Genomic DNA, 14,056 nt, shown 5'->3' with positions numbered 1-14,056 from the left:
AAAAAAAGAAGAAAAATGGTGTAACTAAATACCTTAATTTAAGGTACTAATAATGAATTGTATATAAATGGTAAGAAAACTTGTTTAGAGCAGGTAATATATAAATATGGATAATTTTAGTAAATAAGTTTCAAATATTGTATAGGAATGAAAAAATCCCTAGTTAGTTCTAGCATGCTGTTAATTCCATTGTACTGTATCCCTATGATTTTTTCCGTGGATATCGACGTAATGCACTCTATTTTTTTCATCGCATGCAAATAAAGGAAAATATTAGAGACTGGGATGAAATTATATATTATAAACAACCAAAGTTAGTAATAAAATTAAAGAATATTAAATGATTGACGTTATCTAGTCATTTGAGCAATTAACTTGGATGAGCGATCAAATGTGAGGGAGGTAAAGATAGTTGCCACCTCTTTAATTAACATGGAATATTACAAGGAGTGGAAAGAGAAAAGAACTAAAATATTAAATGCTCTTGAACAAACCTGTTCTTTCAAAACAAAACGATTTGCAGAAGTTGTAACCGAAAGAATGTGTTTGATTACTTGTTTAGAAACGGTGCAAAACGGTAAGAGTAATACTTAACAAAAGAATAAGGGTAAATAAGTAGAAAATGAGGAAAAATATCAAAAAAGAAAAGAAGAGAAAAACCCAAGTCCGTTTCTGAACAATTCAACGTCCTCTTCCTCTACCATTTCACTTCTTCACTTCAAGTATCCGTCACAGACGGCGAAACTGGAAACAATCGGCCAACAATGGCGGGAACTTCACGGGGAAGTACTCGAAGCAGAGCTTCGAAATCTTCCGCCGAAAATGCCCCAATCCTCAGTCCTCCCAATCCAAAACTACGAAAGGATAAAACAAGAAATAACAGCTTAATTCGCATTTTCAATGTGAACCTCAAGTTCCTGCTAGGGTTTGGGATTATTTCCTTTGCGATCGCACTCTTTTTCATTTATCCGATCGTTAATCCCATGGAGAAACCTCAAAAACCCAGAGTGATCACTCCACTTCCAGCTCCAAAACTAACGGATCTTCCAATGGTAAATTAAACACCGAATATTTGTTTCCTTCTCCATTGACATTTTGATTTTTGATAATTTATACATTTTGATGCAGTTTCAAGGAGAGCATAGAGAGAGCTTGTACTGGGGTACTTACAGGCCTCAAGTTTATTTCGGAGTTCGTGCAAGGTAATATATATTCTGCTCATATGGTATATTGATAGTGTAAAACTAGTAAATATAGATATATGCTTACGATAATACTGGAATGAAGCCTATCCAAATAGAGCGGAATGGACTTTGAAGAATCATAAAGTTGAACCGTCTAATTTGTGATTGAGACATAACAGTAGTACTACCTGTTGTATCTTAAGCTAGAAGGTAAGGATTAAGGATTCAATAAAGTATACGGTTTTGGTGTATTGACTGCGTTATGATGGTGCCTTTTTCCCCTTCTTTTAAAAAAATTCAATTATCCATGACTCAGGTTCTTTCTCATTAGTGGCTTGTGATTTAATATTTGGTTACTGAACTAGGCCCTGCCAGGGTTTCTTGGTCCTGCATTTGTTGAAATAAAAGGGCTCAAATGTTGAAAATTGTACAACAATAAACATGGAAAAGAGTGGTCAAAGCGTTGTAGCTTTAAAGATGATATAAAATGCTTATTTAATGTGATATACTGGAATCCTGGGACATCCTAACTCAATAAAGGTTACATAAAGTAAGAGATGAAAGGATTACATAAGGAATTGAATGGTATCTTTTGACATCATAAGATAATCATAGAGTTAATGTGGACTTATAAAGAAAAATGTTTTAGAATTAATGTGAAAGATATTTTTTCTTGGTTATTGTCGCTCTAGCTTAAAAATAAAACAAGTTCATCTTCTTTTGACATAATCTGAAGAAAGTATCTTACAAAGTTATGCTGTTATTTAATCTCGCTGGACCTAATTCGTAATATCATGCAGCGAATAAATGCAACCACTGACAAGCTGTGAAATCTGGTGCAGAGATTGCACAAAAACATGGCTAAGTTTTGCAGTAATTGCGTAATAGTTGGTCATTTCCGTTTAAATATTTGGAGTCGGGGAACAGAAGGATCCAGACCCTATTTTCTGGGATTACACTGGGTTTGTTGTTGTTGTTGTTGTGAAGGATGTTTCACATAAATAGAGTGCTATAATGCCTGATATTCTGCTGGTTATCCCATTCTCCCGGAGCGAATTTTGAATAGACCTTGTTGGTTCAACTATGGGCACACTTCAACAACTAGTTGTGTCACAATTGAGCATTTTCTGTCTAGGCAATGAAATTGTTGATGCATCAAGTTCCATGCCGCTGTCTGGTTTAGATAGAAGTATTACTGACCATAGGGATGTCCATTCTGGTGTTGAGTAGGTCAACTCTTCTATCATGCTGTCTATAGTTTGTGATGTTACATGGTTCTTGCTTTTTTATATGCTAAAATATACTCTATTATAAAACTTCTACTGGTATGTTCTTATAATTTGCAGGACTCCACAATCATTAGTTGCTGGTTTAATGTGGATTGGAGTGAAGGACGGGAGGTATTTCATGCGTCATGTATGCCAAGATTCAGATGAGTTGAAACAATATGGCTGGACTAGTCATAATGGACGGGATTATGGACATCAGGTTCTGACTGAACAGACAATGTCCTTGACAACTAGCTTTCTGAAATTGAAGGGCCGTGGTAGTGGCTATGGCGGAGACTGGGCTGTTCGAATTGGAGCGCAGAGCAATGAGTACTTCTCCTTACCATCTCTCATGATATTCCCTTCTTGAGCTTGACATGCCTATACATGGCTCTAATGGTTGTGAGGTGAAAGTATGTTTAGAATTTGGTCCTCTAGGCTCTAGTAAGGAAATAGCACGTTACGCCATCCTATGGAAAGCTTTGTCATTTGCTGCAGATCAAGATTCATCTTTTGGTTTTTTAGCTATTAATGATGATATAGGTGTAGTTGATTGATTGAGTGATGATCTTGGCAATTGAAAGAAAAGGTTGTCTACATTTCATCAACTACTCCTTCCTTGTTCGTTGTTAGTTTGTGAATGTGTCTGACAAGTAATAATAACTTAGCTGGCAGAATTTCTTGGAAGATATATCTAAGAAAATTTCGAGTTGAATAATAAATTTCAAGAGTGATGGCATATTTTAAACTTAAGGTGGGCCTACCATGCACTAGGCAAATGTTTGGTAAAATTGCTGGATGAGATCAGATTGCATGGACTCTGAAAAGTTTATTTTGTGGGGCCAAATTTTTAAAGCAGTAGTATGAGTAGTTATTGCTGCTATTGCTTATTTTCACCTTTACTTTTTCTATTTTTCACAGATGATATGTTTACAATCATATAGTACTTTTCTCCATTATCATGCACCAAATGGCTGTCTCTCCTCTCTAAAAGCATGCGAGCTTCAAGAGACCTTAATCAGAATTTTGCCTTCTCTTATTAGAAGTCTGCTGCATTTGCGCTTCTAGTTACTTTTGGCACCACAGACCACCTAAACATGAACTATTTTCGTTTCTGAAAAAGCTGTATTTCCACCTGCAGTCTAATGATAATACATGGATTTAAATTTTTTTTCATGCTTTGTGTCCCTTAAACAATTTACCCTTAAATTCTTCACAGATCTATACCCGATGATGAAATGTTAAACACCGCACACTTGTTTTTTTACATGGCTGATGAAGGAGGAAAAAGTTTTAATTTGGGTAGAGGAGTCCTGGATATTCATGATGATTCTGTATTGGCGTCAGGATCACGTAGTGACACTGGAGACTGGCAGCTTCACTTATTGTCAGAGGTAAGTTTGCTGACTGGTTTTCAGTTGCAATTGAAAAGTTAATGATTTCAGTTGTCTTCAATCTTGCCATGATTATGCATCTATTGATGCGGTTTTCTGAAACTATTGCCTTATGTATATCTTCCATGGCTCTTCTGATCTTTGTGGGCTTATTATTTTATACGGATACTGATTTGTCAAAAAGAAGAGGATACTGAACTTTTAAAGTGATAATGCTAGTTCGATCTTTCTGGTTTATTTTCCCTTTTTTGTTTTCTTATAGGAGGGTTTTATGTCCTCCATTTCTGCTGCTATAAGCCTAGGAGATCTTTTGTAGTCTTCAGGTATGGTTGCACACAGAATGCTCTTTCCATTTGTTTGTCACATACATCTTTTAGAGTCTTGTTGCTGGTTAGGATGCTAATGGCTTCATTACAAAATATAACTTGAGGGCTATTCTTTGGTTCACATGAAGATGGACCCAGGAATATGTTAATTTAGTGTGAGCTCAGGGTGAAGTAACCCAGATAATTGAGTTGGAGAGAAATGTGTCTAAAGTCCCAATTCAAACCAAAAACTGACTTGCCTCTCGAGGGTTGAGCTATGTTAAGGATGATGGTTAATGTAAGGGTTTTGCTTGGTAGGGAATTAAAGACTGCAATGAGGAGAGTACGTCGCTAGGAGGATAAAGGTATTCCTGATTTTTGGACGAGTGTAAAGGTAAGGAAGAGAAATTGCTGATATATCATGCTTTGCATTTTTAGTCCTTTCAATAAATAGATGACCGGGAAATCTAATTCTCAATCTTTGAAGGAACCTCAGATTTTTCTGTATATGCTAGTTTTAGTAGAATTAGAATGTTGGTGTCCAAGTTTCTGCTCTTGTTCAGTGGTTCTAGTTAATAGAAAAAAGGATGTAATCTTTGCTCAGGTGGAGATATGCCTTTTCTTCTACCATATTGTTCAATTAACTGCAAAAGAAACTTAGCCGAAGGAAGAAACTAGTCAATTTGAATGCAGTTTCGTCAAAGACTCATTTAAGCTTAAGCCCTGAAGCTTATGAAACTTCAGGAAGGGCGCTTTGCCTTGCTTAAGCTTCGCTTCAGTGTAGCCAAGGCAGTAAGCCCATGAGTTAATCTTGAATGGGGCTGTACTAACTACTAAACGATTAGATATATTAAATGTTAAAAGGAAAATTATGAATGGATTTGTTACATTTTTCTTGCATTACATATATATTTTTAATTTTTTCTTGATTGCTCCTTTTTTTAAACTAAGGCCCATAGTGATTGCGCTTTGCGCTTAATGCCCCAAGCCGGTAGACCTAGAGAGATTTTTTGAATCTTTTCGCCTTTGACAACATTGTTTGAATGCACATTTGGTGTTTAGGTTGCTTTATACCAAAGTTAGGCTGATGCCGAGGGCTGTGGTCAGCTTTTAGTTGTATCTTTAACACCTTTTACATATGGATGCACTGCTTTTGTTAAATTTTACCTACCATAAGCTCCATATAAGGAAAGGGATTCTAGCGTTTTATGTGCTTCTTAAGGTGGCTTCTGTTCTGGTCATTTAGAGCATGGATGACTATATAGGAGAACCTGATCCCTTCTGCGCTGAGGTGTAGTAATTGGGAGAAACTGTGATTATGTTGCTATTTCTATCTTTCGTGAAAGCTGCATGACAGAGTTCCCTCTGTTGGCATTATCTTGTTTTCCTGTAGTTCATTGCTAGTTCTAGAATGATAGCTTATGCTTTGATTACAACCTTTTTTAGAACATTTCATTGATTTCAAATCTGTACCTTATCTTTTAACAGTATAAGAACGAAATGGTAATTCTGCCTTCTATTCCATGACTCTCTTTTAATTCTTTTGTTTCTTTTTTTTATTGTTAAAAGTAGTATATTAAAATCAGCATAAGTGCTGTAGAAATAATTACAGGGGACTACATTACGAGTTCTGTAATGAGCTTAGAAAATCAATCATGGCCTCCATGTCATTTGCAAGGGCCATGTTAGACTGAAGGAGAGAAGATATACATCTATGCTTATGGTTATTACAGATCCCAATTTGCTTTTAAAAACTCGTGTTCCTTTATTTCTAAATAGTCCTCCAAAACACTGAAGGACTGGTTTTCCAACACAACACAACACAACACAACATACCCAGTGTAATCACACATTGTGGGGTCTAGGGAGGGTAAATACGCAGACCTTACCCCTACTTGTGGAGGTAGAGAGGCAAGGAATGGTATTCCAGATTTTCCTTTTTGCCTTACCCAAAACCTCGCAGATGCCAAAACTGTAATAGTTCCGCTGTCATTGACATTATCCATCTAACCCCCAAAATATTGAAAATTTTAAAGTTTTCAACAGGCGGTCTCATCATAAGCATTTATCTGCTGTTGGATTTTTATTTGAAAAGCTTCTTGTAGGATGTTTCTCACGTACATTATTCTGGTTTCAAGACGCCTCACATTCACAATTTATCTGATCTTGTCCAGGCAAATTTGGCAGTCCAAGTATGCCTCTAATCATATTTTTCTTTGCTACATTTTTGAAAGTTATCTTTGCCTTTTAACTTATGTAGTTAAGCCACTTAGCCTGTAAATTGCTTGCTTTTTGTCCATGTTGGATTAGGCAAGAAAATTTGGCCATTTGCTGCTTTCGGATTCATCTGATGATTCTCCCAACATTTTAGTATTTCAGGTACCTTGAGACAGTTACCAACACTTCCTGCACTTCTGCTTATTTTATATTCTGTTAAGTAGATTTTCTTTTTAATCCAGATCTCTGCTAGGATTCCTTTCAGAGCAGACATTGTTTTTCTTTCTGGGACCAGTACTCGTGATTCAAGAGTTGAAGAACGGGTTAGCAGGCTAACAGGTTTATGCTGAGTCTACTTCATTAGAATATGATTGGCATAAACAAGGAATTTTATTTTGAAAGTTGAAATATTAGTTTTTCCAGCTTATTTCGACTTACATTTAAATCTTACATTATCTCTCTCCCCCCCCCCCAAAAAAAAAGTGGAAATGTTAGTTTTTTTTTTTTTTTTAAAATTATGTTGACCATAACATGTAACTAATGAGGAAAGTAGAAATCATCCTTTCCACTGAAGCGAGAGAAATATGAGATGCAGGTCAAAGGGGATTAAATATTGGAAACCAATGATTTGTCATAGGTGGTATATATGTAATGTTGACCTACAAAAAGGGCAGCCCGGTGCACTAAGCTCCCGCTATGCGCGGGGTCCGGGGAAGGGCGAGATCACAAGGGTCTATTGTACGCAGCCTTACCCTGCATTTCTGCAAGAGGTTGTTTCCACGGCTTGAACTCTAGTAAAAAAGAGATTAACGATTTGTTTGTCCACCTGATAACAAAATCATTCCACAATTGCTTTTTAGCAAGTGCCAAGTGCAGATATGGTCACATGGGTTCATGTGCATGCAACATGTGAATGACATGGGCGTTCAGCATGTGCGGGGCATGCAAAAGAAGACAAGCGTGCAGCATGAGTGTCAAGGCTTGTCGCTTGGTGCCAAAAAGGGGCAATTAGGCGCCAAGGTTGGCTGTTGACACAGGCAGTCCTGGCACATGGGGCAGTTAGGTAGTTGAAGGCTAATTCTATCCTGATGGCTGTTGGCATTGTCTGAGCTAGACATGTGCCGATGTGCCATGGTGGCAGATAGATTTTGTTGGACCATTGAATTCCCTAAAATGTTGCCTAGTAGTTGGGGATGCCAACTGCATGTTAAGATTAACTTAGCATCTGCCAAGTGTCCCCTTGGTCCTTGTAACTGTCATTGGTAGAATATATGGCCATGGCTGGCTGATGGCTAAGGCATCGAGTGTTGTAAACATTGCCAACTTGTGAGTCCTTTTTGTAATTGATAATTAACATAAAGGCCGGAAGATTGCCTGAAAATAATGCCAAGACCCCAAGGAACCTCTGTTGAGTGAAAGGTTGAGTCAAGTGACTTGAGTGCCGTGCAGGAAAGTTTTGGTGAGAAAATTAATCCTGTGACCACTAGCATAATATGGACGAGTGTTTGACACTAGTGGCTTTTCGCTTTCACCACTTAGCTTCTTTGCTAGGAAAACCTATAGTTGAAGGGTTATGCCTACCCCTAATACCACATCCTAGGCAATAGGCATAGCGTTTACAAAAACAAGAACTATGGAACTCTCTTTCAGTGTATCTAAATATATGGTTCTGAGCTTTGTTTCACGTCCAAGATTGAGGACTAGCATAATATGAAAGTGTGCTTGATATTGGTGGCTTTTGGCGTTTCACCACTTAAGCTTCTTTGCCAGAGCCAGAAAAACAGTAATTTGAAGGGTTATGACCCTTAATACCATGCCCCAGCTAGACTTCTCCAAAACAAAGGATAGTGGAATTCAGTTGCTAAATTCTCAGGATGGTGTCTAGAATGTGAATTTTCCTGACCCTGGAATAACAATATATATTCCACATTGCTTATACAGGATCAAGACTAAATATGAGTGTCGGAGTCGGTACTGAATTTTCATATCTGAAATAGGAGAAAGTTAAGCATTGCCCAATTCTTCTGCCATGTTCCATATTCCATTTGAAGTTTGATGTTGGTCGCCGTTGTCTAATTGTAGGAGCCAAAGAAATGCCATCTTTAACTTTTCTTTCACTGAAAATGTCTATTAAACCCAGAATGGAAATGTTTTATGTGTATCATGTTCAGTTTGAGGAAACTGTCTATCTTATATGTACCATTTCCTTTCCTCATTCTTTAAATAAAACTCTTTCCATTATTCCAGGTATATCGCTGACCAGTTTACTATCTGAGAAGCAAAAGGAGTTCGATGATAAGTTTAAAAAATGCTTTAGCCTATCTGATGAGGTATCGAACAGTCAACGATGATTTTGCTTGTCTTCATATTCTAACATTCTGTTAGCTTGGCATATAATCTCTGTCCAAAATTATGTAACAAATCGTATTCGGATGTTAGATCTGAGTTATTCTCAGTTCGAAAATGGATTATAAACTACTATGCCTTTATTATACAGAGGACCGAAATACTAGAATATACTAAAAGCTACAGTCAAATTTTAATTTTATCTACTCTCGGAAACTGTCTCTATTTGTGATGGAGGGATACTTCTATTGTGCAAGTTCCTTTGATACCCTTCGCCCAAAGTGTGCCTGGGATTCACCTGAAGAGCATATATTATTCTATTATGCTATTTGCAGTTCATGTGATGTGCATGAGTGAGATTATTTAACTGAATTACTTGTACCACACAAATATATGCAACATAGATTTGGGTAAGTTACATCATGCGTGCATAAATGCGGATATTTTAACTGAAACTAATATGTTGTACTACTATACTATACGCTGTATGAATCTGGGAAAGTATGCCTACTCAAGCAATTCAGTGCTCCTAACACCATCTATATAGTTATAGAGTTGTTCTGTTTCTATCAATACACATCTCAATTTCACTATGTAATTTGATCACATGGACTGAATTCAATCTTTGAGTACTCTATAAGTTCTTTCAGATGCTAGGAGAAATATGAATGTCTATCGAGCTGATGACCTAATTGTACCACCTTTCAGATGCAATATTACTTGCAGTTGGAAGCCATTTTTCCTTGTATTAACTTCCGTGATGCAGCATATCCATGTATATAAATATAAAATGCTGAAATGTTTCCGTCTCGTCTTTTCAGCTTGGTTTGGAATCTGTGAGTGTTGGTAAGGTTGCTCTGGGGAACATGTTGGGTGGGATTGGCTACTTCTTTGGCCAATCAAAGATTTTGCTTCCATCAACCTCCACTGTAAGATGTTTTAGTTTTGGTTCTCTGCTATTTTAATAAACTCGTGACATGTACAATACTAACCCAATGATCAGTTTTAAGTAACTTTGTGATCTCTACTATGCCAGAAATGTCTCTTAGCTCTATGATCAAGAACTTATCATCATATCTGAGCCTCAAATGTACCAACAAATAAAGTAAGAGCCTAAAACATTGGCCACATAAGGGCTTTCGTCTAGTGGTAAGAGTGCAATGTGTGTAAGTAGATAAGTGGATTAGGCGCACATCACGGGTTCGAACTCTGCCGCAAACAAAAGCCTAGTATTTAAGTGGAGAAGGGTAGAGGGGTGGGCCCATCATCCACGGAGTTTAGCATTGTGTGCCATTGGCCCTCGGGTATTTCTCTGTTATAAAAAAATAGCCACATAAGGGAAGTTACTCAAGTAACTATATGTCTCTTTTCTACGCTTGTTTACTGCAAGAATGCTCAGGCGATACTGCAATTAAGAGTTACATTAGTTAGTATATGAAGGGATGATTTTAGGATTGGTGCTATTGTGTGAGTTTAAGATATGGGAAGAAAGAATTTCTCTTGTATTCATTTGTGTCTTACAGTGGCCCTATTTGTATAGGGTGTTTACATAGTACTAAACCCTTCTATACCAATGTGGGACACTATACATACTAGTATACATACTATCTCTCTAACACTCCCTCTCAAGCCGATGTATATAAATCATATGTACGAGCTTGTTACATATGTAACTCATGCGAGGACCAATGAGGGACTTGGTGAAAATATCTGCAAGCTGAACATTTGACTTCACAAACTTTGTGCCAATATCTTTAGAGAGTATCTTCTTTTTGATGAAGTGACAGTCAATCTCAATGTGTTTAGTCCTCTCATGGAACACTGAATTTGACGCAATATGAAGGGCAACTCACACAAGTTATTTTAATTCTCTGAACAACTGTTTGATCCAAACTAGTTCACATGTTGTCATAGCCATTGCCCGATATTCCGCTTCTGCGCTAAATCAAGCAACCACGTTCTGTTTTTTGCTTTTCCAAGAGACCAAATTATCTCCTACTAAAAAATAATATCCAGACGTAGAACGTTTATCAGAGGGTGATCCTGCCTAATCAGCATCTGTGTATCAAATGATCAACTCATGACCTCGATCCTCGAATAGTAGCCCTTTGCTTGGAGCTGATTTTATATACCGAAAATGCGGACAACTGCATCCTAATGACTATCATAGGGAGAGTTCTTAAATTGACTTACCACACTCATAGGAAAACCCCCCCTTACGGATCATTTCACTTACTTGACTGGTTCGCTTTCCAAGTTACTCACTTCTGTTCTATCGGGATAAACTAGCGATATGAGAGTTAGCCCGTCTTCGATGACTGGTGATTCGGTAAGCGAATGATTCGACGCATAAATGTCTTCAATTTGCCAACCAGCCTCCTATATCTTTTAGGATCGCTAAGAGGCTTCCCCTGTCCTAGCAGAAGCTTAGCATTCAGATCATAGGAGTGTCAATGGGTCTGCAATCCATCATTCCTGTCTCCTCAAGAATGTTTAAATCATATTTCCTTTGTGAAATAACAAATACCCGAGCTAGACTGAGCAACCTCAATACTTAGAATGTACTTCAATTTGCCCAGATCCTTAGTCTGGAAATGCTGAAAGATATGTTGCTTTATATTAGTAATACCATTATTATCATTGCTAGTAATAACGATATTGTCAATATAAACCACCTGATAAATACACATATTAGGAGCAGAATGTTGATAAAACACAGAGTGATCAGGCCGAACTCCTGAATAACTGTGCTGAATTTACCAAACCAGAGTCGAGAAGACTGTTTCAAACCATAGAGTGACCTGCGCGATCGACATACAAGACCACGAGACTCCGCCCGAGTAACAAAACCAGGTGGTTGTTCTATATAAATTAGATCTTCAAGATCACAGTGGAGAAAAACATTTTTAATGTCCAACTGATAAAGAGGCCAATGACGAACAACAACTATGGATAGAAAAAGGCGAAGAGATGCTACTTTAGTCACGGGAGAGAAAGTATCACCGTAATCAAGCTTAAATATCTTAGTATACCCTTTGGCGATAAGTCGAGCCTTAAGCCGATCAACTTGGCCGTCCAGGCCAACTTTGACGTCATAAATCCAATGACAACCAACAGTAGATTTTGCTGAAGGAAGAGTAACAAGCTCCCAAGTGCCACTAGCTTGTAAAGCAAGACATCTCTTAGATCATAGCATGTCGCCATCCAGGATGAAATAACGCTTCATTTGTGGACTTAGGGATAAAAATAGAGGACAAAGATGATACAAAGGTATAATGGGGTGATGATAAATGATGATAACTCAAACCAATGTAATGGGGGTTGGGATTAAGAGTGGATCGAATACCTTTCCGAAGTGCGATCGCTAGACTAGAAGGAGACAAGTCCGCAGTAGGAGAAGAATCTAATACATGACGTGAATCATCTGGACTTGTTGCTGGACGCTGGCAACGATGATAAGTCAATAATAATGGAGCTGTAGAAGGTTGGATTGGAGCTATAGGTGATGGAACTAGAGCTATAGGTGATGGGACTGGAGTTATAGGTGGTGGAGCTGGAGCTGTAGAGGAAGCTGAAGGGGAGATAGTGACTAAATCTCCAAAAGATGGAACTGGTAAGACCTCAGAAATATTTAAATGATCTCCTGGACCTGTGAAGTATAGCTGGGTTTCAAAGAAGGTAACATTAGCAGACATAAGGCACCGCTAGAGGTCAGGTGAATAGCATCGATATTCCTTTTGCATACTTGAGTAAGCTAGAAATATGCACTTAAGAGCTAAGTTGCGCGGACTCTTCATTTTTGGTGCCGCACCCGTCTCGACACGGGATGAGAGCGGGTGCGGGAGCGGGATACGTCCCGGATTCGGTCAACTAACTTCGGATACTTTGACCTAAATCCATCGACAAATTTGGGGGGAAATTGAGATTTTGATTTCTCAAAATTAAAAATAAAATAATTTAAGACATGAAAAATAGCATACTTTCAATATTATAGTACTTTTGTCTCATATTTGCTACTTTGTGTTCCAGAAAAATCAAGAATTCAAGGGGTCGTGTTCTGAGTTCGGACTTATAGCTTTATTTTTTATAATTTGGATTTTTTAGCCGAATCCCCGCACCCGTATCCATACCTGGATCCGCACCCCCGAATCTTAAAATTTAGATTTTGCCGAATCCGACACTCGGATCCGTGCCCGTATCGGATGCCTGCACCCGAGTCCGAGCAACTCAGCTTAAGAGCACGAGGAACTAACTTATCTTTTCTTGGAGTAAGGTTGCGAACAAAAAATGTGCACCCAAAGACAGGGTGAAAGATAGAGCAAAAGTGAGTGGGGAAACAAGATAGAGGACGAAGCTTGATTCTTGATAGCTAAGGATGACATACGATTAATAAGATAACAAGATGTGAGATCGGAACATGAGATTGTATGAGTAGGATACGAGCAGTCTCAATGAGATGCTGCCTATTCTCCCTTTCAGCTAGCCCATTTTGTTGAGATGTATATGGATAAGATGTTTGATGAATGATCCGATGAGAGTTCATAAACTGCTAAATGGAGAAGACATACTCTGGCATTATCACTATGCGGATAGAAACCCCAAATTGATTTTGGATTTCAGCATGAAAGGTCTAAAAAATAAAAAACAACTCAGATCAATTTTTCATCAAGAATATCCAAGTGCACCTGGAATAATCATCAATAAAATTGTCAAAGTAGTGGATTCCCAAGGTAGAACTAACTTGACTAGGACCCCAAACATTTGAATGGACTAAAGTGAAAGGTGAATCTACCCGATTATCAGGATGCAGAGGGAAATGTGAACGGGTATGCTTACTGAGCTGATATGAGTCGTGGGAACAGACTGGGTACCATTTTCCGAAGTTCTGATAAACTGGGATGTTTCAACCGTTTATGTAACAAATCCGGTGAATCAGTAATAGGTTAAGCAGTTGAAGGAGGACAAGATATGAGTTCGTGTGATTTAGCAAGGATAAGGTAATAAAGTTTATTTGATTCACGCGCGATACCAACGATCCGTCCCATACTGCATTCCTGTATAAAACAAGTCATCAAGAAATAAACAGAGCAATTAAGTGATTTGCCTAAGTGACTAATAGATCTGAGATTAAAAGGACTACCAGGAACATAAAGAACTGAATTCAAAGGTAATAAAAGAAGTTGACTAGCTTGACCTATTCCAGTTAACACGGTTTGAGATCCATTGGCCATTGTGACTGTTGAAAGTGATTGAGAGTAAGAAATAGTAGTGAAAAGAGATTTGTTACCACAAATATGATCAGATGCACCTGAATTAATGACCCAAGAGTTGGGAAAAGAAGA

The 14,056-nt window shown here is 37.9% G+C and overlaps 1 protein-coding gene across 2 annotated transcripts in view; it reads left to right on the top strand.

Annotated features, from left to right (window-relative positions):
• Positions 1-602: 602 nt before the first annotated feature.
• Positions 603-14,056, top strand: part of LOC104084717 (mannosyl-oligosaccharide glucosidase GCS1) — a 29,538-nt gene continuing 16,084 nt past the window's right edge. The window contains exons 1-9 of one of the 2 annotated variants that reach the window (XM_070191919.1): positions 605-1,052; positions 1,129-1,202; positions 2,531-2,782; positions 3,672-3,846; positions 6,257-6,343; positions 6,462-6,530; positions 6,611-6,707; positions 8,616-8,698; positions 9,536-9,643. In XM_070191919.1, coding sequence (XP_070048020.1) covers positions 765-1,052; positions 1,129-1,202; positions 2,531-2,782; positions 3,672-3,846; positions 6,257-6,343; positions 6,462-6,530; positions 6,611-6,707; positions 8,616-8,698; positions 9,536-9,643 — 1,233 coding nt within the window. In that variant the 5' untranslated portion in view covers positions 605-764. Of the gene's footprint in view, positions 1,053-1,128; positions 1,203-2,530; positions 2,783-3,671; positions 3,847-6,256; positions 6,344-6,461; positions 6,531-6,610; positions 6,708-8,615; positions 8,699-9,535; positions 9,644-14,056 lie in introns of both variants that reach the window. The other variant, XM_070191920.1, reaches the window with a different exon arrangement.

Source organism: Nicotiana tomentosiformis, chromosome 12, assembly GCF_000390325.3.
Source record: "Nicotiana tomentosiformis chromosome 12, ASM39032v3, whole genome shotgun sequence".
Classification (NCBI taxonomy): domain Eukaryota; kingdom Viridiplantae; phylum Streptophyta; class Magnoliopsida; order Solanales; family Solanaceae; genus Nicotiana; species Nicotiana tomentosiformis.
The sequence above is the reverse complement of the archived record's forward strand: the minus strand, read 5'-3'. Positions and strand labels throughout refer to the sequence as shown.